General features: G+C 45.6%; 1 protein-coding gene and 1 long non-coding RNA gene across 5 annotated transcripts; one reads left to right on the forward strand and one right to left on the reverse strand.

The window, feature by feature from the left end:
- The first annotated feature begins 210 nt into the window (after positions 1-210).
- On the forward strand, positions 211-20,979 carry LOC125184910 (uncharacterized). Of its 4 annotated transcripts, none has more exons than XR_007169545.2 (4): positions 211-248; positions 13,973-14,048; positions 17,863-18,007; positions 20,401-20,979. It is a non-coding gene; the product is annotated as an uncharacterized lncRNA (long non-coding RNA). The 4 variants fall into 4 exon arrangements; XR_010833099.1 differs by lacking the exon at positions 211-248 and adding an exon at positions 6,073-6,261 and having other exon boundaries at positions 13,973-17,758; XR_007169547.2 differs by lacking the exon at positions 211-248 and adding an exon at positions 6,073-6,261.
- Positions 20,980-23,956: 2,977 nt separating this feature from the next.
- Positions 23,957-26,821, reverse strand: RGS2 (regulator of G protein signaling 2). The gene is made up of 5 exons (XM_048080284.2): positions 26,680-26,821; positions 26,466-26,567; positions 26,293-26,354; positions 25,357-25,523; positions 23,957-24,939 (listed from the first exon to the last, which is right to left on the reverse strand). Exons 1-5 carry the CDS (start codon positions 26,790-26,792, stop codon positions 24,745-24,747), a joined length of 639 nt encoding a protein of 212 aa, XP_047936241.2. The 5' UTR covers positions 26,793-26,821; the 3' UTR covers positions 23,957-24,744.
- Between the last annotated feature and the right edge of the window lie 635 nt (positions 26,822-27,456).

Consider the following 27,456-nt stretch of genomic DNA (forward strand, 5'->3'; position numbering starts at 1 on the left):
TCCCAGACTCCCAGAGGTTGAAGAGCATTTTTTCCATTTTGTATTTAATGACATGCAATAAATATTCTATTAAGCCCTGCTGGGGCTGTCGTAACACCAGCACAGAGGTTACGGTGCATCTGTGCAGCCTTGCAAATGGTTTTATTCATGATGCGCAAGGTAGAATAAAACCACATTCCCTAATTCATTCCTGCTAAACTCAGCAGGGGACAGATGCTGGCCGACTGTTACATGGGCTGCCCGGTGCAGTAGGTGATGGGGTGTGCGGGAGCAGGATCCTTGAGACAGCGGTGGCTGGGGTGGGTGAGCAGGAAAGGGACGGTAGGAGGGGGGGAAGGAGCTGCAGCTGCATCCTGCTGGGGCAGTCATTTTGCAGAAAGAAAATCTGCAGTTTTAAGTTGGCTCAGCCATAGAGCGCTTAGAGATTTAAACGTTTTTTTTGTTATTAAAAAAAATTAAAAAATCACCACTGACAAAAAAATATATATATTCATACATAATTTTGCTGGTTTTAGGCACATGCTACTATTCTGTTCGTGCATGGTGAGACCAATAGCTTTATTTCCCCCGAATAATGACAATAACAAAGTACCTTCAATAACAAACCACACAACTTTATATACGTTGTGAAGTTATTCAAGTTGTGTTTGCCAAATATAACCCCGGACTGAACTTTAAAATGTCTGCTTCTAGAAGTACAAGCAAAAGCCTTTTTATAGCAGCCTCCTGACAAGGATAATTTATGTGTTTCACAGTATAGAAAATCCTGGAGGCAGCGTTATTTTTAGCTCTGTAACCTTTAAGCATATTAATCTATATACCAGTAAATTAGTTTTTAACAGGTGAATGACTTAATATAGCAAGGCAGATGAATTACAGATGTGGATAATGTCTGTCCAAACTGCTTTTTTCCTGGATTTAGATTATTCATCTGGAATGGCTAGAAGCCAGCTCTGGGAATTATTGATAAAAATGAGTTAAGAATAGATTAGAACATTTCCCTTGTGAAGTATAATGTTTCTCTGTTGACTGCATTTTCCATCTTCCATTAAGCACTACAAGCCAGATTGTTTTTAACCTGATTTTAAACTATTCATGTTCTATTTAAAATATATTACTATAAATGCTTGAGTTCCTTATTACAGAGTGAAGGATGTTCTTTTAGAAGAAATAACATTATTATAAGCAAAAAGAAAAACATTTCAGCTTTTTGCTTAGGGTTTTATTTTTATTTTTGTCTGTGCAGAAATAAAATCTCTACTCTCCTAAGGACTTGCCTTCTCTCTGAGCTGGGTAGCTAAAAGGTGTGATACACATTAATTTTAGTCAGTGGTGCAAATGCAGTTCTCTGAGTGTTCAGGCTTTTAGAACAGCTGTGGTTTTGTGTAGTTTCTTTGTTCGGTGTCTCTTTTTTCACCTTTGTTCTTATCTCTAATAAATCCAGATTCTCGAGGAGATTAAAAAGGTCTTTGACCTGTACAGAAAGTTGAAGGGATGGTGTTATACGCAGGGAAGTAATTTGAAATGTGATAGCAAAAAATAAATAAGTATCCATTCTAAGCATAAAATAAATGAGTTTCTGAAGTCTGTACAGTGATGTAATAAATGTGAAATGACTCCATCCCTGTGAAGGTCATAAGGGCTCCACTGTAACTCAGTGACATTATGAATGCTTTGTTGCATTAAAAAAAAAAAAAAGTTTAAAAAAAAAAAAAGTTTTTAAACACTGAGATTCCCCAAATCCTGAAGGTTCTTATGCAACAGAAGCTGGACTGCTTGAGTCCTTGGTTATGCTTCTCATCTGTGATAAGGAAAGAGTGGTAAAATCAGTAATGGTGAAGACTGGAGTGTTCTGCACCAGGAGTGAAGTGAAAGGACAGAAGACACTAAATGTACAAGGGGTTAAGGATTCAGCTCTGAACTCTGACCTGTCTTCTTGTCATCATCACTTTTTTTTCCCCTGGTGTGTAATGAATAGAGTTCTTTCTCTTCTACATATTGCCAGTTATTGTAGTAATTTCCACAAATGTCTTTTTTCAATCCTAAAAGTTTTCTGTTCTGTACTACATTTTCATGCTATTTTTAACTGTTAGATGACTGTAAAACAAACTGCATTTCATCAGCTGTGCTGGTAATACAAGAGGAAGCATCCTCCTAAACCTCCTCTTTCCTGGCAGCCTTCATCACTTGTGATCTTTTTCCAGCTCTAATATTCTCGGCTATTGGATACCGCGGGTAACTGGATAATGTGAGTAAAGAAAGTTTGTCTTTGGACGAAGTGGAGGTTATCTGAGGTGCAGGTTGCATGTATGAAGATACTGGTTTTTAAATGTCCAGCCTTCTTATTTTCATCTCTCCTGTCATTACATCGGTCATCTCTCCTACATATTCACGGGCACCCAGCTCAACTGGAAGTGCCGTAAGAGTGTGAAGGTGTCTCTCAGTGAAACATCGTTATCTTGGCAGTCATTAGTCTTTTAGATCTTCTAGAAAAGATTTGGTAAGAAACATCACATGGGATCTATGCGGGAAATGTAAGCTGAGTGACAAAGCAATCCAACATAGGTAATATTTATAGAAGCAATGCAATAAATTATCAGGGTTAACAAACGTATAATCACAGAAATAGAGGGAAGTTGCAAGTAGAAGATAGCTCCACCGTGGTTTTAAACTGGCTCTATCACTCAGAAGATTTTTCTGTTTATTGGCGTGCTAGTTTCTGATAACTATTGTATCACTTGGCTTTTGCAGGTTTTTAAGATTAGTGTTGTTATTCCACCAAATCTCCCTTCTTCTCATCTTCCCTTATTATTCTTTAAGTTCCAGCCAATGTATATCTTGACTGCCAGGATAAAATGTTTGAGGTATTCAGCAATGCTTTCAGTGGCAGTCTAGCCAGTGGAATGGCTCAGTGTGTTTCTGTTCCTCCTTCCCTGCCCTCTCCTTCCCCAGCTCTCTGGGCTATGCAGTCCTGCCCCTCCCTGGGACCACTTCTGAGCTGTAAGTAACCTAACTTACCTTTCTAAAAATAACACAAAACCTGTCATGCCCAGCTCAGTGGGGTTTTCCTGACTGGTAGGGCGATGGGCCTGGACTGGAATTTCAGGTAAATGTGGGGGAAAAAATGGTTGCTTCTGGTGTTTTGAAAGGATACTGCAGCACCTGAAGGAATCCTCTCAGTCTATCCTTTCTCCTGATCCTCCTCCCAGGAGGAGGGAAGGATCCACCCTTTCTTCAGCTGGGCCATGGCTGGAAGATAAATGGTCTGTGCAGGTAGATCTTACAGTAACATCATGGTCTAATTTGCATCTGTTTGTACTTTTCCTGCTGAAAGACTATAGGGGAACTGTAGGTTCATATGGAAATAGTTGGCCGAAATATAAGAGTCCGGTGAAAAATTATGGTTTAGAGCATGTCTATCAGAATAAATGCAGCCCATAGAGCAAGCCCTGAATGGCATAATGGCAAATATTACCCCAGTTATCCTTGCCTCTGTTGTTTCCTTCCTACCCCATATGAAAAGCATTCTCTTCCTGGACTTTACATTGTGTTTCCTTGAAACATTTCAGTCTCTGCCATGCAAATTATGCAAACATCAGCATGAGCGCTTAAAGATTGTGACAGTGGCACAAAAAGTACAGGACCCAAATAGGTTTTGCTAAAAACAACCAAAAACATGGCAATGAGAGACCTGATTTCGCTGTTACGTATTTAAATTCTTTGCGGATAAATTCTGTTTACCAATCAACAAATCTGACAGTCAAAAAAAAAAAGTATCTGGATGTTGTAAGGGAGGTTGGGATCTGTGAATACAGTGACAGTGATGAAGCAGAAAAGAGATCTAAGAGTGAATTAATTTGCTACCACGCAGCTTTGACAGCTGAAAGAGTTTATGGTCATGTTTCAGAACGAACTGACCTTCTAGCAGGGGGCAGGCACGAAGCTTTTTGCCAAAGGTGAGTGGCTGGAAAGCTTCTGAGCATTTGCGAAAAGGGCAACAGTGGAAACTGTTTTTTGTTTGGAACGCACTTGTATGCTGAAACGCAGTTATGTGCAAATGTCAGCCTCCTTCTAACCAGGTCTTTTTTCTGTGCGTCTAACCAGCCTCAGCGCTCTCCACGTCCGTGTCGTGCATGCAGGTAGTTACAACCGCTGTAGTCTATGGATGCATTTTAACGTTTTTAGTCAGACAGTGCTTCCCTGCCGACCCTTTCATGGGTACCACTCCAAATCCTCCAGGCAGGAAGCACTGAGACATTGGTCTAGCAAAGCATGAGTAATGCCGCTTAAGACAATATAACTTCTCTTAGAGTTTTGCTGATGGCTTGAGGTCCTAAATCGTGATAGGAGCCATCCAGAAACAGCTGCTTTGAAGTAAATACATCTATTACACATTGCTACTTGTATATTTCAGATTTCAGTCAGATTTTAAGCTCGTCCAGGACCTCCTGAGGTGTAAGAGGCGCAGGCATTAATGGCCTAAAATCAAGCGTCATTTGTCTGACAGGAAAGTTAATAACGTTAGTCTTTGAGGGAACTATTACAGAAAACATAAATAGCAGAACGCTGTGTTCCTTTTTCAGTGTCTTGCACTAATCCTGACGCGTGAGCAATCTACCACCACAAATAACATTATCAGTTCAAAATCTCCAGCCAACCATAAATCACTCCTGGGCTAGCGAGGCTCTTGCTGTGCAGCAATGTGACCTCTGGCCAGGAAGAGGCTTTCTGCTTTGTCAGATACGGTTGCGTTTGGTCAGAAGCAACTCGAGGCAGTACAGCACAGGGCGGAAAAACTGATAGATGTGGGAAGGTGTAAATTCACACGGAATATGTATTGATGAAGTTGTCTTCCAGCTACCCAGAACAGCTGCAGAGGCCAGTAAGTGTTTACAAGTGGGCGGACAGCAGGTGCTCGGCAGCATATGGGTTATAGCCCAGAATTAGACACTGTTGATTGCAAACGGCTCGCTGCTAGCTTGCGTTGGCGAAGGTAAACCTCTCCATACAAAGGTGTAATACTTGAAAAAAATTATTATAGATAATGAAACATGTCTGGAAAGTTACCAGCACTTCCACTTAGGGATTTTTTTTTAATCCTAAAAACAATTTCAGAATAACCAGTGTAGATACCTCAAATGTAATATGAGGATATAATTCGCCCCTTTTTAAATGAGCTGAATGTGGAAGAGCAAAACTCCGCATTTTTTTATTTATAGACACCTTGGTGGCAGTGGGTGTGGTGTTGTAACTGAGTGCCTACGCGCTGTCAGCATACAGCAATGTGTTTGAGCTAGAGCCCAAACCAGGAGCTTGAGGGTTTTCCCATCCTCTCCTTTGCATTTTACAAGCTTTTGTAATCCCAACTGCAAAACAGTATCAAGAGTCACAACAGGTGGACAAAGCATTAGCAAGAATATCAAGATACTGTTTGTCTCAAAAAAAAAAAGAAGTAATATTTGTTTTGAAATTATTGGCTAGGATTAAAATCTATTTTGAAGTCAATGAGAATCTACTGACCCTAATACAAGATGAACTATTCCAAGAGAGCCAGCATAAACATTCAGAGCTACTTAGCTATTAGTAGCAGGCTCAAAAACAGAGAGAAAATAGCACATTAAACACACACACACATTGCTGTTTGCATACTAAGGAGAAAAAGAAGGGTGTACAGCACACCAGAGCCACAGGAGAGAGCAGGTAGCTCCTATTTTATGCCATGACGCTGCAGCTGACAGCACAGTGCATCTAATTATGAATAGTCTAAATGTACCCGAGCCATATTGGGAAGTAAATAAGATGAGGTCTGCACAGTCAGGTGTGCCTCTGAGAGCTGAGGGCATTCACGGTGCTGTTCGTACTGTGCTGAGGGGAAGGAAGGGAAGGTTGTGCGAAGGCACCGCCAGGCAGGCAGGATTTCCTCCTCGAAAATTTTACCCCGGTGAATGACACAGAGCATTGTGTGTTACACAAATAGATGCAGTGTCAGTGTGTGTTATACGTGTAAATTTGTCCCAAAAGAACATAATTATGGATGCAAAAGTGGGCATGCAAAAAAAAAAAAAAAAAAGCTTGAATTATTGTTGCTTGTAAAATTTTGCTTAGTCTTCCCTGAGTTTATATGCATCTAGACATGGTCTTTAAATCTAGAATCCATGTGCTGCTTTGATTTCTGAAGACACTTGACATGCTTACTGTTTTCCTAGCCCAGCCATGGCAGCAGCCCACACGAACTCCCACCTCCCTGCAGATCGTTCACAGGTAGGTGACATACGAAATCTGCCTGGAACTGGTAATTTTTGGTGCCCTTCTGTGTTCTCTGGTTTCTGTACTGCTTTGCCACTGCACAGTACGTCTATAAACATAACCCACAGTCACCTTTTGTACTTTCTCATTTTCTCCCCAAACAAGAATGGTCTAGTCTGGACTTTGCAGTAATCTCTGATGTACAAGGAAATCCGTCTCCAGTGATGCAGGAAGGGAGCCGCAACCTCTGTCAGCGATCTGTTCGTGTTGGTAGGAGGTGCCAGGCCCTGCCGGTGAATGAAAGCAGGGCAGAACTTAGCACAGACCAAGGGGGCTCGGCTGCTCTTCCAGCACACGCAGAAACCTGCTGGGCCTGCGGGGTGGTGTCGGAGCCAAAACACCTGAAGCCCAGCCTGTGTTTCCCTGCAGAAAGGGCTGGCGGGTGATGGAAATGTCCTCCTGCCTGCTTGCACCCTGGCCTGCAGCACCGCTCTGTCCTCACCCTGCAGTCTCACCATGACATTTATCTGTGACCCTGTTCCTCATTTCTGCTGAGACCCCGTACAGCCCGCGGCCTGCCTCGGTACAAGGGGAAGGCCCAGGTCTGCCTCCAGCCTGGTAGAAAATCAGAGAGTGACTGGCACTGGGGGTCTTTACTTGATAGCACTTTGAGCTATCTGAGAGGCCTGTGTATTGCGCTAGCAGCTTCTCAGAAAGAATAATCAAGTCCTCTAAGTGTTTTAGGAAAATATGGCAAGAATGTTAAGTCTTCTGTTAGAAAAATCGTTGGTGTCATTCCCCAGGGAATTTATTTATAAATAATGTTGCCTTACACTAACTTTCTGTGTACCTGGTCTTAACCCCATTCTCTTTCTGGCTATTGAAATGTTTAAATAGAAAATATAAATATATTTTGTTATGCTTATTTACTTTGTCTCTTGTATTTGCAAAGATACAAGGCTGAGCGCTAAACTACAGCACTTGTACAAAAATATGCAGTGTTAGCGACTCAAATGAAATGTCTGAATTTAGGGTTTAGCTTGTATTTTATTCTTTCTTTCTATAAATTTTTCTTCCTCAAGGTCATCCACATTGAGGAGAGCTTTTGTGTGATAAAAAGTGAGGTAAACCCAACGTATCTAGGGCAGTTACACTCATCTGATCGGATCCTACAGCCAAGTAGATGGAGGTGCGAGGTGTGGCCTGCACATTTCAGACAAGGCCTTTCCCCAGGGACTGTCCCAGCATCTGTAAATGCTCGCTGCCCGACTCCACGGGTTGTCCCTGGAAGCCAATGACGCTTGTCACAAGATAATGTGCTACTAAATAAATGGCATCGAAACTGGGGGTACCCAACTAGCAGGAATCAAGAAAAAACACCCTGAAACTGTTCAGGCTCTTTCATGCCACGTTTAGGATATCATTAAAAAGGCCCTCATGTGTGAGACAATAGCTGCACCCATTTAAGCACAAGGTGTTTCACTGAAAAGTGAGAGACTCCCATGCCAGGGAAGAAAGTACGGAGGTTGCAACACTCCCGGGGAGCTGTGATGAATTCAGCAGCCTTTTTCGTTTCTGCACTAGTTGTGAAACCATCTCTTTGTTCTCAGTGAGGTGAGTTTTGCCTGCCCTTGTGGCAGCCTGCATTTGCCAGGCTGGTGACCTGACGGGGAGCAGTGGCTGTAATGAGCGGGGCCCACGTTTGCTGTGCTGTGCTTGCACACCTCACGACGTTAAATCGAGGATGCGGCGCCTGTTTCTGGATTCACATGCGGTTCCGTGCTCCTGTGTCGCCTCCCCAGCCTGCCCACAGGTTTTCTGTGGTGTGTCGTCATTTTGGCAGTTTGGTTTGATCCTATTGGTCCGAAACACTAGGTTTGTATATCAGAAGGGAACACACACCCCCTCTCTGTGGTGCTGTGTCCATAAATGGTATTTAAATTTATAAACTGAGAAAAATGGTTGCTATTTTAAGCAGCTGCTGCTGGAAGTCTGGCTCTGACCCTCCACAGCGAGGTCTAAATAATAATTTTTTGAAGTTCCACACTGTTAGGATTCTGCCATCTACAGCAGCAGCAGAGGCTGCAAGCAGAGACAATGACATTGCACCACTTTATGTTAGTCCTAAATGTTAAATTTAATAATAATTTAAAAACTAAAAACCTTTTACATTTTAAAAAAAAAGAGGATTTACGTTGGGGGAGGATGGGGAGAGGTTGTTAGCCTTGCAGTCTCTTGGACATTTGGAAGTTGTATTTCAGTATTTGTTTTGCAACCACAGGTGTTGTAAAAAGAAAATTGAATTTGTCATGTTAAGCCACAGCTCCAGCAGCTGTGGACTCTCAGACAAGCAAAGCAGATCGCAGGAGCTAGAAGTGCTGCCTGAGGACAACGTACTTTTAATCTGTGTGCAGCTCTAAGTCAGAAAGACCTAGTCCCGCTTAAAGCAAAATCTTGAGTCTTAAACTTTCACTTTTCATTTTTCCTTGCTGAAACCTTGTCAAATAATCTCACTACAGTGTATTACTAAATACCCACTTAATTAATGTGCCATGACTGATTGCTGCCACTGCTATGGCAGCAGCTAGGAGTTGTTTCCTAACCACCCGACTTTTACTGCTCTGCTTAGGAAGCTGTGTCACGAGGTAGTGTAAGTGACACCGCGCTGACATCTGTGGCGGTGCATGATGACATTTCTGAATGAATCAAAAGGGAAGGGCAAATTTCAATATGTATATCCTGGTGTGCAGCAGTGACTGATATGGAAAATATTAAGAAGCAGCATAATGAGTGGTGTAAGTGGGAGTGCTGTGTGTATGTGAGACTTTGCTAAAAAAAAAAAAAAAGCTTCACGCTGTCTGACAGTTGTTTGAATAAATCTTAAATCTACAGAGCAAGGGCTGCACCTTCCCGGGCTCACTGATGTGAAAAGAAAAATCAAACAAGCAGAGAACATCAGATTTCTATTCTTAAATTCAGTACACTTTTTTTGTTTTCGTTCAGTGCAATGTGTGAGCAGCAAAGGGTGCAACCTCTTCGTGGTAGAGACGGGAGGATGGCGAATGGATGTGAGTCCTTGCTCCTGCTGACTCCGAGCGTGGGAACGTGCACAGACTCTGTACATAAACACTGTCCCAGCACAGGCTGGTGCACTGGGATGTGTGTGAGGCGTAATTAGCTGCCGGGTGGTTGTTAATAATGTTGTCGTGGCTCACAGCGTGAGAGGTCATCCAAGTCGACTCTGTGGGTCAGGCTCTGGGTGTGTTGCAGACAGCTCCTATGAGAACTGCACGTGTAGGTTTATCACTCTGTGCTATTGAGTATTTGAGAGCTCTGAGTCACTTCTTAGCATTTTCTCAATCGATTAAGTGGCTGGAAGTGAGGAGCAGTTTTGCCACCAAGTCCTGCCTCACCGTGGGCTCTCGCCCCAGCACATGCACAAGAGCCAACACTTGTGACTTTGGGATTTAGGGAGCCAGCGCACTCTCGGCTGCAGAGATGCCAGAGCCAGCATCCTGCTGAGGGTGAGAACGTGTGGGTGAGAGGGTAGGATTGCAACACCCTAAATATAGATGGGAAGTGCCCAGCCCAAGTCTCTGTGGGACCGCATTCCAGCCTCTGACAGCAAGAAATGATTCTCAGACCTCACTTTGGCAGCACAATGCTGCTTTTACCTCTTTCTCAGGTAACGCATCCCTAAAATAAAAGCTAGGAAAGCTTTCATGTTGATGTGTGCGTGGTTGTCTGTGCTGTTAAACAAGCTCATCCTAAGGTCTTCCAGTGTGAGTGCAGACAGAGAACTTTTAATACCTTAGATTTTTACCATCTGCAAGCAGCTGCATTTTGCCCTTCCTTAGCTGCACAATTCAGTAGCTGTCAGCACTATCTGTGTGTGTTTACAGGAGTGTGAAAGACAGATAAAACACGCTGCTCTTGAGCCCTAATTACAACCTCAGCAAAAGCTTTTCAGCTCTGCTTCAACTCTTCTTGGTTTCTAGATCTGCTCAGTCAGCCGAACCCCTGGTCCAGAGCACCTAAGGGTGCTCTGCTCCAGCCTTCTAGCCAGGAACAGCAACAGCCACCGCACCTCTGCAGGCTTTTGGGATGTCCCCAACACACCAAGTCCCTGTGGTTTTGCCCGCTGCCAGTCAGAGGGGGTGAGGGAAGGGCACAAATCGCTGCCTGTTGCCTTTCACACCCCTCTCTGGGTAGCATCAGGGTACCCAAAGCCCAGAGCTCCAGTATCGGGGAGCCTTCTCCTGCCAGTGGCTGGGAGCAGGGCGTTACTGTGGGGCCGAAGGGGGCAAACACAACATGATCCCTCTCCTTGCATGCCCAGCTGCAAACCACCCCTTGGAGATTTCTCACAAGTGAGCTATCAGCTCTAATAACCACGCAGACCAACATCGCTTTTGCTCTACGAGTCATACATTAAAGCTGCTGATACTTTCGGCCCCTGGATGATCCACAGAGTCACAGCAGAGTGTGCGAGGACGTGCTCCTGCTTGTTTGTTTTAATCTGCCGCCTGGCAAGTGTAGCTGGGTGCCAGGCGCTTCCCGTAGCGCAAGAAGCAGGGAGGGCTTTTGTAAATTTATATGCTATTTCTTTCCTTCTCTGTGCTATTTGTCAAACCATGAGCAGAACCCTCGGCCACCCTTTTTTTTTCTCAGCTTGAAGCATTATCCCTACTCCAAGCTGACGGCGAAGTTGTTCCAAGAACTGATCTGAGGGAAATGAGTGTGACTCGGGTTTCACAATCCGGGTCTTTCTGCCTGTCCTCCGTTCCCATGGGCTTTCCTGTGGGAAGTTCTTTGAAAGGGAAAGTTGTAAGACACAGTGCAGTAGCGGGAGTTTCCTTAAAGAGCTTGCTACTGTGCTCAGCAGGATCCCGGTGAAGCCACATCCCTTTGAAAACCATATTGAAGGGGATATCTGGGGGTTTTGTACATTTCTTCATTTTCCATTTCCTCCCAGGAATGTACGGCAATAAAATAAGGCCTAGTGTTAGGAAATTGCTCTGGAGTTAACTCTGTTAAATTTTAAATTTAAAGAGATTTATGAACATCTCTGTTACTGGAAACTTATTTCAAATGAGAATCCATTTTAGCTTAATGTAATTCCCCAAATGGGCTAAACTAGGAAAAAGCTGTGTACCCAAGCCGGAACATTTCTATCCTGGACCGGGTACTGGGGAATATTTTATTCCATGTTAACTATTCCAGCAAATTCTCCTGTGAGGAAAATGCTTAATGGAGCTGCGGAAAGAATTAAAACCTTTCATTTTCCAGTAAACTGAAGCATCACTGTAACCTCATTGAATCGCTTCATATTTTCCCAGACATAAGAACCAAGAAGGATATTTTTGAACAGAAAAGTCAAAATTTCTGTTAGACTGACATTTGCAGATGCCAGTCTTTGTACCAACCATCCCTCTTTTTGTAAAACCTTATTCTCTGTTTAACTCAGAATTGTCTTCAGAGTGACAGGCCTGGTTTTGGTTTGAGAAGCAAGAAAGATTTACCAGTAACTTCCCTTTTTATAACAAAAATATGCCAAATTTATTGTATGACAGAGCCAAGTTCAAACCAGGGTATATTTCCTCATTTGTATAAAGGTATCCCCCAAATCTAGGGTACTTCACACAACGAGGTGTCTCATCTTGTGTCCCCATGCACCTGAGCAGTATCCTGGTGGCTGGAAGACCTCGTGGCTCAGCTGCTCACCAAACTGCTAGTGCTGAATGCGGTCCCAATTTCTCAGGCAGCCCTTCTCAGCAAACACTGTTTTCATGAGGTGAGGACAGAGAACCGCACAGTTGGAAAGCTGATGCTTATTACTTTTGCCTGTTCTTGTGGCTTTCCTGCCACCCAGTATTGTATTTCTTTGTTTTTCATGTCATACCAATTTCAGTTCAAGAAAACAGTCCTCCTCATTGCCTTTTGATGCACCAAATCCAGACCAGGCCTCAGCCCGAGAACTGAGCAAGGACAGGGTTGATGCTTCTGTGGCCAATTATTTGGTTTCAATTTCAGGCTTATCTGAAAGGCTGAACTTGAGAGGAATGTCTGTCTATTCAAAATGCGTGTTACAGATACCTGCTAATGTTAGAATAAGATATATATGAATTTTAAATAGAGCCGTTTAACTTCTAAGCACTAGCTCCCTCTGCGTTGGATCTAGCTATTGATCAATGATTTGGATGTATTATCTAACCAGTCAGAAAGAAAATTCACTCTAGCCACTTACAGAGTGCACAGGTATCTTGTACCTTACTGTGGTTTATTTTGGGTCTAAATCCAGAGTTGTACCACTTAGCTTTCTGTATCAGACATTTTTGGGCCATTTTTGAAGCTAAGACTTCAGGCAGGCAGGTGCTTGGAGGGCTTGGTCCTGGCCCTGAAAGGGAACTGGACGGTGCCACTGCAGTGTCACCTGCCAGGGCTGGTGCTGGCCGAGTGTCCGGCGTCTGCTCAATTTCAGACAAACCCAGCCTGTAAAGGTTAATCGGAAATGTCAGTGCTGGCTGCACAAGGAGTCTTTTTGGAAAACTTGCGCCGGGTGATCCCCAGGGAGGAGAGTGGCTGCTCTTAAGAAGGTCAATGAAAAAATAAAGTTGTGCTGGCAGTGCGAAGCGAGACGTGCCCATCGGTAACTGGCAATTGTTTGGTGGCATAGAAAAGCTGCATTTCAGAGCTGTTTCCAACCAGACATGGAGCTCCAAGATCATCTCACAGTTGCTTTCTATCCCTCGGATCAGCTTTATTGACCAAGGACATATCTGTTTCTCTGTGTTTGCAAAAATATGACATGGAGAAAAAAAGACATTTGACACAGCTGACTTCATTTTCTCTTGCCAAGGAGGAAATATGGGTGAAAAGGATTCCCTGAGTTTTGCAAGGCAAATTCAGGGAATATCTTTGCAAGCTAGGGCAGTAAATAGAAACAGTAGTTGTGGAATCAGAGAAGACTGCAAGAATAGAAATAATTATCTTCGTGCATCAGGGCTTGGGAAAGGGAAAAGACCTCCTGCTTCAACTTACCCCCGTCCCCTGGTGTTCCTAAAACTGCAACAGGGCTCAATCACGGGGCTTCCTTGCTGGAGCCCTAGCAGAACAGCAAGTTACATACCCCCCTGCCTGTTTGGGAGAGAGCAATTTAGGAGGTGTGGGTTATTTAGAAGCATGTATATACTCTAAATACATTTTCTATGAAGCTTTAGCAAATTTTAGGTGAATATTCAAGCAAGAACTGTTAAAATTCTTGCTTTAATCGGAATCAGTTTGTTTGGCCTTAGTCAAACTGTGATTCTGGATACTGCAGAAGAGACCATGCAGTCAATAATAACAATAGCTTCAGCTGCTGTGGCTGAGTTGTGCCTGTTTCTAGTAAATCATTTTCTCCATTACAGGTAGTGCATGGCAGGGAGAGAATATTTATAAACTACACAGTAAGAAATCAGCATCAACAAGCAAAATTAGAGGTAACATTCATCTCAAATATACTGAATTCTTGATGACGTCAGTCCAATCCTATCTAGTGTAGAAAAATATCACTGCTTGGCGGTATCAAAATGCTGTTGAAAATGGCAAATTCAGTTGGTTACCTTAATCACCAGTAAATCTGACTTCTGGCAATGGATCTGTAGCAAGGTGTTATTCAATCTGATATTTGCCTTGTAAAAATCTCTACAGTAGTTTTAAAGTGTATTTCCTTGTTCCATAACAGCATGGGTTTTGCTTGTACTGGAAACTGCACTCATCACCGGAAAGCCACTGAATACATGAAAATGTACTGCTGGAAGGTATGAATTTGCACTGGTGCTTTCCTGGCTCTATTTGGAAATCAGCTGAGCTGCTTTGGGAAAATGATGATGCTGTGCTGCTTTGTCCATTTACACTTTTACCCACTTGTATTAAGCCAGTGACTCATATCAGGACACATTGCCAATGTGCTAAAATTATTTTTAGGCTGTATTTGAACCTTGAACCTCCCAACAAGGCTGAGTACCGTCAGTAGGTATTCAGGTGATCTGTAACATGAATTCATTCATTGGATCTTAAACCAGCCAACAAGCTTTTTTCTGGGAACCAACCCAAGGTGTCCCCTCCCTATCTGGGCATCACCATGCTCCCAGCTTTGCTGCTGATATCCAGCACGGGGATGTTGCTCCCGCAGTCTTTGAACATCTCAGTGTGCTGTTACATGACCGGTCTGGTCAGGTTTTCGAGGAAGGAGGGGCAGAAAATCAGCAGTGCCGTTTCCAGATTAATTGCATTCCTTACAAGAGGCTGGTGATGTGCCCAAGGAGGAGCGCAAAGGGAAGAGTACGACAGGGCGGTGATGAGGGGTGTGAACCTGGAGGTCGGTCACCCCACCTTCCTGCCTGTCTGGCCGAGTCCTCACCAGAGAGAGAGCAAAGGCTCTCTACTTCAAAATAGAGCCCAGGCTTCAAACAGCCTTCCCTTGAAGGCTCCTTTGGCTGAGGGGAAAGGACAAGGACCCTGCCCCTCACCCATGTTCACTATGTTAACACTGCTCCCAGCTGATTCAGGCAGGATCCCTCTTTGAGCAATCTGAACAGTTTCCCAAAATAGCTGTTTCTCAAGGCAACCTGCTGCAGCAAGGTACCCTGCACCCTGCCATGGTCCTGCAGCCCTAGCTGGTGCAGCCCACTGAAAGCCAATATATTTTACTCAGCAGAGGGTTTTTTGTTTGTTTTGTTTTGTTTTGTTTTAAGAAGCAGGGCAGAAAGTTTTTGGCTTTTAAGCAGTGACCTGGGACAGAGAGGGAAAGGACGTGTTTCTGTACCCAGGACTGCTGCCATTCCAGCTCCGTCTTTTCACAAATCCTGGTGTCACACCAGGTGACCCTGAAGTTCTGTTTCTCAAAGGGAGAGCAGATCAAAGAAGCCTGTCTTTTCACAAGTTTTGTCGTTGGCAGAAGGAAGGAAATTTCGGCTGTATGGACAGCACAGCTCAGGGTACTGCAAAAGATTTGTCAACACTGGGGCCACAGATGCTGCAGACTGATTTGAACTGCATTTTAATGACCTACTAGAGCTCTCTGGCAGTACCAGCAGATGGACAGACTGCTCAGCACAGCCTGCAAAGTGTACCCAAGGTGCTGGGTAAAGGGTGGGAGGATGATGTGGTTGGAGGCTGCAACGGACCAGGCTGTGTCCCCCCATCAGAAGGTTCCTCTCTTCCCGTCACCCTCCAGAGGCTGGGTGGCTGGACAGTAAGGTGGACCAGCCAGCTGATCCCACGGAAAAGAAGAAAAACTTCCTGCCAGACCAGCTTCCTCATTCAGCTGCACAGCAGCTCCACAGTTGCTAAATCAGATGCAAGGACAGCAAGGGACGTGCAGGGAGCAGGGATGGGGAGGGAGCTCTTCCCAGTAAGGCAGCTGCTGCTGGTACGTCATGCTGCAGCGTAACGTGCAAACCATATCCTTAGTCCTTCTGAGCAAAATTCCCTGAATCTGTGCTGCTAGCAATACGCAAGTTTGACCATTGGAAAGCTCACGTGGGAACGCTGATGCTGTCCCAAAGCATATCCTGTGCAGTGTCACTCACCGAATGTGGCGGGGGAATTGGGAAGGATGTGACAAAACAGCTGTCATCCAGCTGGGGATGTTGCTCAAGGTCCTTTGATACGCATGTTGACATCATGCTGAGATTGAAAAAAAAAAAGACTTAAATGTGGCTGGTTTTGGTAAACTGCTACTAAAATAATTCTGTGTATCCTTTTGTGGTTATATGCAAGTGGCTTATTCCAGGAATAAGCAATTGGCCACATTAGCTCCCACAAGTGCAAACTACATTTTGCTGCCAGTAAAGCAGCAAAGCAGCTTCATTGCTTCTTTCCTTGTGGAGTGCAAATGTTGATGCTTCTGCCAGCACGCCTTGATCTGAGGGGGGATTTCTATCTGCTGGTGATCTGCTATCAACTGCCCCCATGCTTCCTGAGTGCCACTTCAGCCGTGCTCCTCTGTTGTTTGTGGTGCTAAAGCCTCGTGCAAACCCTGCAGCTGGCATTTTTCTTTGCCTATAAAAAGAACTTTGCTCCCCTTGTATTTGTTGGTGGTGGTGTTTGTATTTTTTTTTCCTGGTAGCATCAACACCACAGTCCTCCCACTGCCAGGACGAGCACCTGCCTGCGCCCAGCCCGCCCTGCAGGGCAGCAGCAGGGCGATGCTCCGCCAACCTGCGCTTACTCAGAGGAGCTGCTGCTGTCTTTGGACGTTATTTCCTGACTCGCCTTCTTGTTAATGACTGCCATCGTCATTAGTCACTTACTGTTTCCTAGTGGAAAATATGCTGGTCTGTATATTGTAACCCTTCCCCTCCGAGTCCGCACTGATCCTACTCGTTCACGTACTGACAGGAGTGAGTCCCCCCAGCCGGGGATGAGACCCCAGTGCAGCTGCAATTCATGGGGCTGAAGCAGTGCTTGGTGGTTTGTTTCCCTCACTGGTGCCCAGCCAGCCCCACGATGTCCTTCCTAGCTTCACCTGCCCCGTGTCCACCCCGACACAAAGGCCCTGCTGGTGTGGGGAAGCCGTGGCCCATGCCAGTGGCTCTCCTCTCTCATCTTGCCAATCCCCGTGCTCCTGTCATGAGGGTGCAGTCATGTTTCGGTCCAGAAAGCCCCCAGGGAGTGCTGAAGTGGTGTTTCAGAGAGAGTCACCCCGCTCTGAGGCCTCTAGGTGCTACTTTTGGGAGCCTGTTGTTACAGTCCAGTCACAGGCACACTCCCTGCTTTGCTGCGCCAGCCATGCAGCATTACCTCAGATCTGCTGGGTGCTCTAGGCTGGTCTAATTGCTCTGTACAAAGCTGCAGATCTCTGATATTTCCTAAAATATCATTCCGTCTCTTAACCAAGTCCTTATCTCCCTTGTGGGAAGAAGGGCCCTGTCGCTGAGGCACCCACGACTGGACGTGAAGCAGGGCCAGGCCGACATGAGGCCACAGGGGGCTGACAGAAACTGCTGACAGAAAACCACTGCGTGTGTTACGGTACCCAGTGGAGCTGGTTGAGAAGTGAGTTTCCTTGAATTTCAGCTGTGAAGAGGCAAGGCAGTTAAGAGTCATTTTCAGTAGGTTCCCCTGTAACTAGCAGCCTCGGGAAAAACATTCGGGGAGATTTGCTAAAGCTCCTGTGTGTGGTATAGGTGCCTTCTCTGGAAGCTGAAGCACATCTGCATGCCAAGAGACAAATGACCTTTCAGCGTGCAGGCTGCTTATTCCAGAGTACTTTTTAAATTATTATTATTATTATTATGTCAGTGTAATTTGTTGGTTTTGTAAGGGAACGTACAAGAAGAGAAATAGTTTACAAGTGTCTGTGTTCCAGAACACCACGCTTCATAAAAACCGTGCACTCTCATATCTCCTCAGAGCCAAACAGCTTCAAGACATTATTAAGCAAATGTGACGTTTTAGACAGGGTAACTTTTTCAGAGAAGAAATACTTGGATGTGGGGAGAGGGGTGTCAAAAAGAGAAAAGAGGTTGGCTAGAAAGGAGGGCTGGTGCTCTTCAAGCCATTTCAGACTCTATCTACACACATAGCTTAAGTGTTGATCTCTGGAAAGATGATCTATTTGTCTTCTAGGTATTAAATATCCCAATTCTGCTGCCTTGTTCTAACGTGACCTTTCTATGGCCCTGTGTGAAGACCCACGCCTGGTGACCACTGCTAGCTTCAGGAAGATCCCTGGGGCAGAGGGAAACTCAGTTTAGCTGGGAGCTGTCGTAGGGTAAGTATCGTTCTTCACCGCTTTCCAAACCTGCCTGCTGGCAATCGTGCTGCTCCAGAGCTCACTTAGCACAACCCCTTATCTTGGTTCACTGCACCAACAGACCCCGCAGGCAGCTCTGAGGCACAGAGCACATTTAACACAGCAAGACCTGCAGAGGCCTTCTTAACCTTTGGGAAATTGCTCTGAAAAAGCTCTGCCACTTGGATTCTTCCAGTTATTGGAAAGGTTTCACTTCCATGATTGTCACAAATAGCTGCCAAGGATTCCAGCTTCTCAGCTTTAATAAAGCATACATACTGCTGTGGGGCTTGGGGGTAACTGAAGGATTTCTACAGCACCTCTAGCTGCTATAGCTTCTACCAGGATCAGGAGTCTAGGCCCAACAAACAGTTAGCAAATGTTAATTGTAGGAAAATTGAAAGGGTGACAGTATATATTGCTGCTTTGGTGCTAGCAAAAGGCACGTCCACTATTCCTTCCTCACTGACTTATGGACAGAGCCATACGAATGCAGATCTGGGTCCTGGCCCAGTGAGTTCTCCAGAGTGATAGATTTGGCCCTTATTTGTAAGTGGCTCTCCAGAGGCAGAATCTATCTGTGAGAATTTGAAATTAAAACAAATTTGGTCTCTTTGTGTTAGGATAAACCAATTTATTCACACAGCTGGCTCTGGAGAGTGCCTTGTTTTTTCCTGTATAAAAATTAAGCCAAGAGGCTTTATTGGGAAAATTCTGTGCATATTCAATAGCACTGATGTGCTTATGCAGGCATCATTAACCTGTTGAAACAAGCGTTATCCGTCTAGCAGTACAAAGATGCAGCCAGTTGGATCGTGTAACTACGTAACTCCACCCTTCCATCCAAACGGCTCTTTTACCACCTAATCCTAAGGTCACAACTGTTCTTTTTCTCAGCTCTCAACCGTGACCCATTTATGCTGCAGATTTTACTTGGCACTTCCACCCGGAAGAGCCAAGCTGCACTGCTGCAGCATGAGCTGCACTCTCCCTGTGGGAATGGAAGGAACCTGCTCCCAAACCTTTGTATTCCTTCTGGGAATATAAGGTGCAAAAGCAATGCTTCAGACCGCTGATGGCACTGAGTGCAGCTGGAGGAGCCCTGGCCTTCCTGGCCGTCATTTCTCTCCTTGGTCAGACTCCTGGTCCCAGCCTCGGAGTGGGTATCAGGCAGTGTAAACAGCAGGAATCAGATGCAGCCAAATCGGGAGACAGCTCAGCTCTGCAAACAGACGCATGAAGCCTGGGTGGACGCCAGGGCGGGCAGCCACACACGACAGATAATCTCCGTGACGCAACACGAAGCCTGCTGGAAGCAGGAGGACCTCCGACCTCCATGAGTCTGCAATTGCCACGGCCCTGTCCTGCTGCAGGACTGCTCTATCACCTCCCGAGCTCAGCCCCGGCAGCAGCCCTCATCTCTGGCAGGTCCAGGCAGAAGGGTTAATCCTGTCAGTCTTTACAAAATGGCTGAGCCAGGAGGGTGCTAGCACAGTGCCTCACTTACGCTCTGTAATACTCGTGTCCTTTCACGTCACTGTTATTTCGATTTCCCTTTGACATCCATGAAGGCGAAGGAGCATACCAGCTAAGTAAACAGCCCGCTCTGCTCCTAAGTGCCTTTTCCATATTGGCCAGCCGACTTTCCAAGCCCTATAAATTTTAGATTAGTACCATGTCCTCTGAAAACCCAAAGGCAGGCTCCGAGCCAGGAGGCCACAGAGCTGCTCTCTGTCTAAATCTGTAATGCAGAAACACAACTTATTCCATTAGATCTGAAGTGGGAAAATTGGCTGGGAAACAGAAGTACTAATTTCTGTCAATTAGATTATCTTGAATGGGATATTTAATATTTTTAATGGAACATCATGTAATTGCTGCTCATGGGTACTCTGTAGCTGTTGGAAACTCTGATCTCAATGCTTACTCTAATGAAAGATTGCCAACAGACACAAAGGACTCGCATTTGAAACTCCTGCGTAGGAGAACTGTTGGGACTATTTTGCCCATGTTTCTTTGCTGGCCAGCAGTCATTTCTCAGTTACAGCGCTGAGGATAAAGTCAATTAGTGCATCTACAAAAGCGTATGAGGCTAACCTCTGTGGGGTGTTTCTGAGGATGCTCACCACAAATCCTGCTGCAGAGACTCCATAAAAAATCAGAGTGCTTAAAGATGGTGAGCTGATGGGACCATACAGCTGGCACAGTAACCCTCAGAAAAGAGCTCCTACACAGTTGTGTCAGGGCCCTGAGGGCACTGATGGCCTCGATGGCCCTGATCAGACCCACCTGTGTCCCCCACACCTGCTGCAATGGAGTGGGAGCTCCATTTAAGCTCAGCCTTGATTACCCTGCCCCTCCTTGTGTTGTAGGTGCAGCTGCGTGTCTGTCCCTCTCTCCTGGATGGATCTTGGACCTATATTGCAGGTAGGTCTGTCTCCAGCCCTATTTCTGCACTGTCTGTGGTATGGACCGTGGGTTGATGTTGTAGTCTTGCCAGAGTCATCCCCATCTCCTGCTGCTCCCTGGCAGTTTGTTCCTGGCATGCGTGAACCAGTAGGGACACCAGCTGTCGCTGTACTGGTGGGATGAGGAGAAGCCATAGGTAATGCTTCGTCACCTGAAGGAAGATGAGTTTGGGATGTTGTCCCAGGCTCCAAACAGTTTTTCCCCACTTAAATAATATTAAGCCAAGTTTGCAGAAATATATTTACATACGAAAATCCCCAGACTTCTAAAGGTTGATGATTTTGTGCTGCACAGAAGTCGCCAAGTCGTGTAGCCCCATCCGAGGAACCCTTCCATGCACGTGCACACATGCCTATAAAGCCCTGCAAAGCCGTCATCAGCCTCCCCTTCTCCAAATAGGATTTTGGAATTTCAAGTGGAAATGCATTTTTATTTATAGTCTTGGTACATTTTTGACCACAATAAACAAATACAAGGAGCAAGAGCAGCGCATTTCAATTTGTTTATGGGGTGGCATTGTTTTCCCATTGGCCTGGAGTGGTGAGTCAGCTTTGCTGTTTAGCTCACCCTGTTCTCAGAGGTCCTCTCCAGCCTTTGGACCAGAGTGCACTTGCCAAGGGTCAGCTGCCTTGGCTTCACGTTTTAAGAGATTATTTTACATGTTTCCTTCTTGATAGCATGGTGGGCTCTCGGTCAGATAGCCCTGTGCTGCAGTATCAGAGCAAATTCTTTAAAACAGGCTATTGCCAGATGCATTCATTTGAAATTCATGACCTAGTTTCTCCAAATTGTGAAACTGTAGTTAATATTTCAAAAAATATATACAACTTAAGCAGAAGTGTTTATGTTCTGGTGTGGGGATTTACTAGGGGTGCACAGACTCAGATTGCAATTTCAAATTTTTCTGCATAATTATAAGGGTGAGAAATGTATCTTTCGATCTGAAAGCAGGGGAACCACTTGCCTCCAGCAACCAGAGCTGTAAGAAAAGCACAAAATACTGGGAGACTAGAGGCTAAAAAAAAAATTGATACATAAATAGTTAAAAGTTTCTTTTGTTCTGGATTTGCTGGTGTTTTTCAGCAAGTCAGGATCTCCAGACTCACTATCCCAATGTTGGTTGTTGCGTTAGTAGTGCATGAGCTAGCGCTGACTTCTTGGGATCAGCCAGGGCTTGCGGTGCAGCTGGAGGCTGTGACAGCAGAGCTGGGGTGCCCCCCTACCACCACCCTCTGGGAGGTGTCCACTTCTTTCCATCCTCAGCTTTTTGCAGCAAGTCCTTTCTCTAAAAAAGCGAGCTTTGTTTGCAGACTGACATGCTCACAGCCTGTTCTCATTTGCAGCTATGGTTCCTGGAATGATGTTACCCAGAGGCATCCCTTCTCTTTATTTTTTTCTGCCTGGGAGGCTGTCAACATGGCCAAGGGCTGGAGCAACTTGACAACACGATGAGAGCTTTAAAAAATGAAAATACAACCATGCCCTGGCCTTACCTTTGCTTGCAGGATCCCAGCTCTGCTGAACCTCCCTCTGCCATTCCCAGAGCCGCCTTTCCCCACCAGCATCAGTGGGGAAATCAGCAGCTCATTTGTTGCTGTTGGGTACTGATAGCAGGGTACCAGTTTTAACTGTAGCTGTATGGGTGCCCACAGTATGGCAGCAGCACCTCTTAAAGCAGTTGGTATGCTCGTGCTTCTCCACAAAGTGTTCGTAGCAATCTCCCACGGGTTGTAGGGCTCCTGACATGCCTGTACCGACCTTTTCATGATGAAGCTTACCCTGGGAGCTGGGAAAATAGGGCTCTTTCTGCAAACTGGTCAAGCATAATAGATGTTGTCTCCACAGATGTGTTAAGCATTTTACTAAAATTAAGATTATTTTTTTTGTAGTTGTTGATGCACCAAACTGTTGTGCTGCAAAGCTTACCCTTAAAATCAGGGCTCTCAGGCTGCATGAAAACCTTCCTGGGGGCACGGCCCAACTTGGCTCTTGGTACCCTGATGGCATGCTCAGTGCAAGCTAAGGAGCTGCCTGCACAGACTGCAAGTTCCATGTAAACAACTCAAATATTAAGAATATACAAGAATAGCCCTCAGGCAGCGATGCCTTGCCTAGCAGCCCCACCTAATTTTCCCCTCTGGACTTCAGGCTGTGCTATAAGTAGTTCTGGCACCTGCTGAAATTAGAAATGTTTCTTTCCCTGAAACCAGACACCAGCAATGGTTAATTACCACATCCCAGATTGGCACAGGTTGATGAGGCTTTACTGAAGCCAATGAACTTTCATGGAATTATTCCTGCCCTGGCTCTGAGTCATTAGTAGGTATAATTCTGGCTATTTTTATGCTCTTCAAATTTTGTTGGATTACAAAAGCACTTATCAGCCCAAACCTTTTTTCCTGGTTAGGTGTTGGGGGAAAGCTTTCTGTTACAGTAAATTATCGGCCAGATTTTATTTTTTATTGTGCTTATTTCATGTAGATACAAATAAACTGATCAGAAAGCTTGGTTGTAGGAGCCAGCTCTCACAGGTAAAACTCAGCCCTGGAAACAGGTCTATGTTGCCTCTGTTTTTACCTCTTTCCATGCACAGAGGCAGTATAATGTGTGTACTTGTGTATGTGTATTGCAGAATATGTAGCAGCATATAGATGCTTAAAATAGTTGCCTTTGCACAATCTGTAGGTGCACAATTAAAACAGGAAATTCTGTAGGGAGTTTTCTTGGTGTATGAAGTGGATCCCTGTGGAAGTGACTGCTGGGGGTATATAGGGACCAAACAGGTAAAGCTGGGACCTGAGGAGTATGGTCAACACAGCTGGAGCCAGGATGTTGAGCAGCTCAAGTTCAGAAGTCAGGAAGCTTGCAAATTATGGCCTACAACTGTGGGACTGTTGGAGGTAATATTTTGGGATGTTGTCAATTAGAAAAAGCATCCATGGAGGAAGGATGACCAGTAACTCTCCCTGCTAAGGAGTGCTCACCCAGCAGGCAGTCAAGTGTTTTTATTATAGTCTTACCTCCACTGACACTGCACAGGTTTGCAGCCTGAAAATCAGGTCCTGCTTGAAGCAGGGGCCTTGAGCAGCTGTACTGCTGCAGTAGTACAGGTACCTGTATTCCAGGGAGCATCCTGGGCCTTTGAGCTCCAGCAGCAACACTGCTGTTGTTTTCTGGTTGATTTGTCATCACTCCTAGCCCTGCATGCAAACTGCACTGTCTAAGAGATTACTTCCATGGGGAGGTAGTTAAAACAGGATGCGCTGAAATTTATCATCCCTGTTAAGCTTTCAGGCTCTGAGGATTTTTACTTTGCTGAAAACAACCTGCCTGGTAGATTAAGAGCTAACAGCTTAAAAACTAGCCTGGAGATCACCCCCATGAGAAGGGTTACTGCAGAACACCCCATCCAGTGCCAGACCATGTATCTGTGTGTGCAAAACAAGCAACAAAAGCAGCTTTGTATCAAAATAGTTTATTAAAAACAGTAAGACTTCACTGAAGCTTGCTGTCCTCGAGACAGAATTATGACATTATTGCAGAATTCAACACAATCATAACCCACCTTTAAATATAGTACTACATAGCTCCTGTTCGCTGTGGCCAAGTTTTGCCCTCTGTCTGGCCATGTGCAGCCCTGCTGGCACAACCCAGCCCTGGATGCTCAGCTGTACAACCTGTCCCTCTGGGAACAGGGGGATCTCCCTTCCTCACTTCGCACAGCGTAGTGACAGTGGTAGCAGTGTCTACAAGTCACACACAAACCCAACGCATTTCTTTTCAAGTGGTGTCAGTTTACACAACCGGTGTTAAAATACCAAGTGACTGATGACAGCAATACTGGTTGATGTTTAGGAAAAATAAATACCCAACTCAAGTTCCCAGCACTGCCCGACTGTACAGAGCCACTTCTGTTTACAACAAGGAAGCCCTGTTCTGACCTGCTCTATCAACACCACAGCTGTGACAAGGACTTTACACTGCACAGCTCGGTCTGAGGCATGGAGGCACCTTTCCACTGCAGCACTCAGATAAGTGCATTGCCAGCAGCTGCCTGGCACACTTCTGCTGCCCTCTGACAATGTCATTCTTTACCATCAGCTTTCACTGAAGTCAGTAGTTGTCCTTTTGCACCGTGGAAAACAGACTGAGTACTCAGTACCTCGGTCTTTCAGGTCAGCTGTGGCTTGCTTCCTCAGTGACTAAAAGGCTTCTCCTTGCGAAGAGCAAGCTCATAGCTCCACAGCTCATGTCCCTTGGGCAGCTCTGGTGATAGGTGTCTTCTTGCACAGCTCCTGGTAGAACTCAGATTCCAAAAACCGGGGGTACGAGTTGTTCTCCATTAAGCTGTAAACCCTCTTCTGTGCTGCGCTGAAGCAAGTATGTGTAGCTTCTTGGATGTTCTGCGCGATTATGTTCTTGGTTTGGAAGTCTATATTTATCTGAAACAGAAAGGACATTTACTTCTGAGAACTGAATTCAAACAAGTATAATACAACAAAATTTCTGAAGAGGTTAAAAGATCCTATTAGTACAGGGTTAGTTTCCTTTAAGAAAATTCTTTAATGCAAAAACCCAAAGTAATTCAGATGATACTATCTTTCAGTGTTAAACTCAAGCAGTTGTACAGGTGTTCAATGAGACCATTGGTTTTCCCCAGCTTAGATGGAAACTCCCTGAAATGCTCTTTGTGCCATATTCCAACTTGGTGAAAAGGCAGTTAGTGGGGAGTTGTATTTGGTGAGACACGTATGATGCATTTCAGACATCTGTGTCTCAAAAGGAGTTCAGAGAAATAAAGTAGGGCCAACATTTCATAGAACAGGGAGGGCAGTTATGTTTAAATAGGTTTTCTTTACCTCTTTGGGAGCCTCCTTCTCAATGAAATCATTGTAGATCTTCTTTGCTTTTGATGTGAGCTTCTGGGGTGACTTGGTTTTCTTGAAGTCCTCGCAGGCCAGCCAGAACTCAATGTTCTCTTCGCAGAACTCAGACTTCAGAAAGGCTCGGAAAGCAGCAAGACCATCTAGGGAAAGGAGGGGAAAAAAATGCATCAAGTAAGTATTTCAGGCATCTTGAATTTACCCATTTATCACATCTGTTCCTACCAAAACACTTTGCTCTGTTTCTGATCTGGTTCTTTCTGGGATGGCAATGAAAAGTCTGCTTTTACGTATGAAAGCGGACTAACGCCCTAACAGCTTGGCAGGCTTCAAGTTAGTCATTTTTAATGAAACACAAATGAAAGGCATTTCTAGTCATTGTGCTCCCTTTTGTGATGCCCCTTTTGTGATGCCCCATGCATAAAAAAAAATCTCTAAATGGGATCTCCTGTATTAACCTTCAGACTGGAGTAAATATTTATGACGGGGCTACAACCCCCTGGAATCCTTCTTGCAATGGAAAGGATGACTCAAAGGTTCAAAGAGCAAACAGTAATATTTCTTAGTCTCTTTTGCTCTGCTGTTGTGTGCTCTTCCTTGTAGAGCTACAGCAAAACCTGGAGAGCACTGAACTTTGTTGCAGAACCCTTCCCAAGTTTTAATGCATTTGTCTTAGATAAACAGAGAGCACAGCGCACAGCCTTTGGCAAAGCCAAGCTAACAGGTATGGTTTAACTACACAGCTTACAGCTACCTCTGGGACAAGAATACTCCACAGCAGGGGAATTTCAAAGTTTTAATACTGGTTTACAAAGCAAGGCACAACGCTGACATGCAGGGAAGCAATCTCTTCAAGACACAAAGTTCCCCATCATTTTAGTGTTAAATGCTACAGTTTGAAAACAAACTTACATTTATTAGCAAGGAGTTCATCAAAGGCTTCTGACCACAGCCGAGCTTCTTCAGGGGAAGGCCTGCAGAGAGCCACAGAGAACATCAGGATCTGCTCCAGAAGCTTTAGTCTTTTTTTTTTTTTAATTTTGTGCAATACTGGAGTTATTTAAGCAGAACCGGCCGTAACTTACCTGAAGTAGGCGTGGTGCTTCCCCCCCTTATTGGCTTTCATGTTGGTGGAAGTGGAAGAGTTCTGCAGAAAGTAGCTCAGCCTCTTCTTCCAGTCCTTAATGCTGTGAGAAGGGAGAAGCGCCTTCAGCACCGGGAGCACCCAGCGGAGGGGACCCGACCTCCCCCGACAGCCCTGCCCCCATCCCCACCGCTCCCCGCCGGCGGCACACTCACATCGTCCTCTTCATGCGGCCCTTCTCCGCCTCCTCCAGCTCCCCGCGGCGCCGCCCGCCCCGCTCCGAGTGCCGCCCGCCGGGCCGCAGCGCCAGCAGCACCGCGCTCTGCATCGCACCGCCACTGCCGCGCCGGCCGCCGCGCGCCCCTTATATAGGCCCGCGGGCCCCGCCCCCGGCCCGGCCCCGCCCCTCGGGGCGGACACGCCCCCTCGCCGAGGCCACGCCCACAGCGGCACGGCCCCGCCCGGCCTGTGGAAGTGGAGATCCCCCTTTTTCCCTTTTTTCCCTTTTTTCCCTTTTTTCCCCCTTTTCCCCCTTTTTCCCCTTTTTTCCCCTTTTTTTCTTTTCTTTTTTTTCTTTTCCTTTCCTTTTTTTTTTCTTTTTTCTCTTTTTTTTTGGGGGGGCGAGTTTGTTTTTTTTGTTGTTGTTGTGTTTTTTTTTTTTTTTAAAGGGAATTTTTCAAGGAGATTTAGCGCGCAGCCTGCACGCCGAACAGGCAAGCGGACAAACAAGAGACAAGGGGCCGCCCCTATCGCGCCGCGGGATGGCCGCACGTTTGGGGGGCGGCTTCCCTTTCCTCGCAGCCTGCCGCCCCTAAATCGGCTCTGCGGCCCCGTGCAGCGTGCAGCACCACCCTCCTGTCCTGCAGCCCCACAAGAGCAGCTGCAGACTCCTCGTTTCCCAAAGACCTGACTTCAGCACAGCCCTGCAGCATCGGGGCTGCGGCAGCACCCCCTGCCCCTCCCAGGGAACCAGCCCCCAGGCTGACATCCCC

The sequence above is a fragment of the Anser cygnoides genome, chromosome 8 (genome assembly GCF_040182565.1).
Source record: "Anser cygnoides isolate HZ-2024a breed goose chromosome 8, Taihu_goose_T2T_genome, whole genome shotgun sequence".
Classification (NCBI taxonomy): domain Eukaryota; kingdom Metazoa; phylum Chordata; class Aves; order Anseriformes; family Anatidae; genus Anser; species Anser cygnoides.

Coding starts and splice junctions, on each gene's coding strand:
- RGS2 (XM_048080284.2), bottom strand. CDS start 26,792: ATGCAGAGCGCGGTGCTGCTGGCGCTGCGGCCCGGCGGGCGGCACTCG. Junction 26,568..26,679: donor GGCCGCATGAAGAGGACGAT/GTGAGTGTGCCG, acceptor CCCTTCTCACAG/CATTAAGGACTGGAAGAAGA. Junction 24,940..25,356: donor AGAAGGAGGCTCCCAAAGAG/GTAAAGAAAACC, acceptor TTTCTGTTTCAG/ATAAATATAGACTTCCAAAC.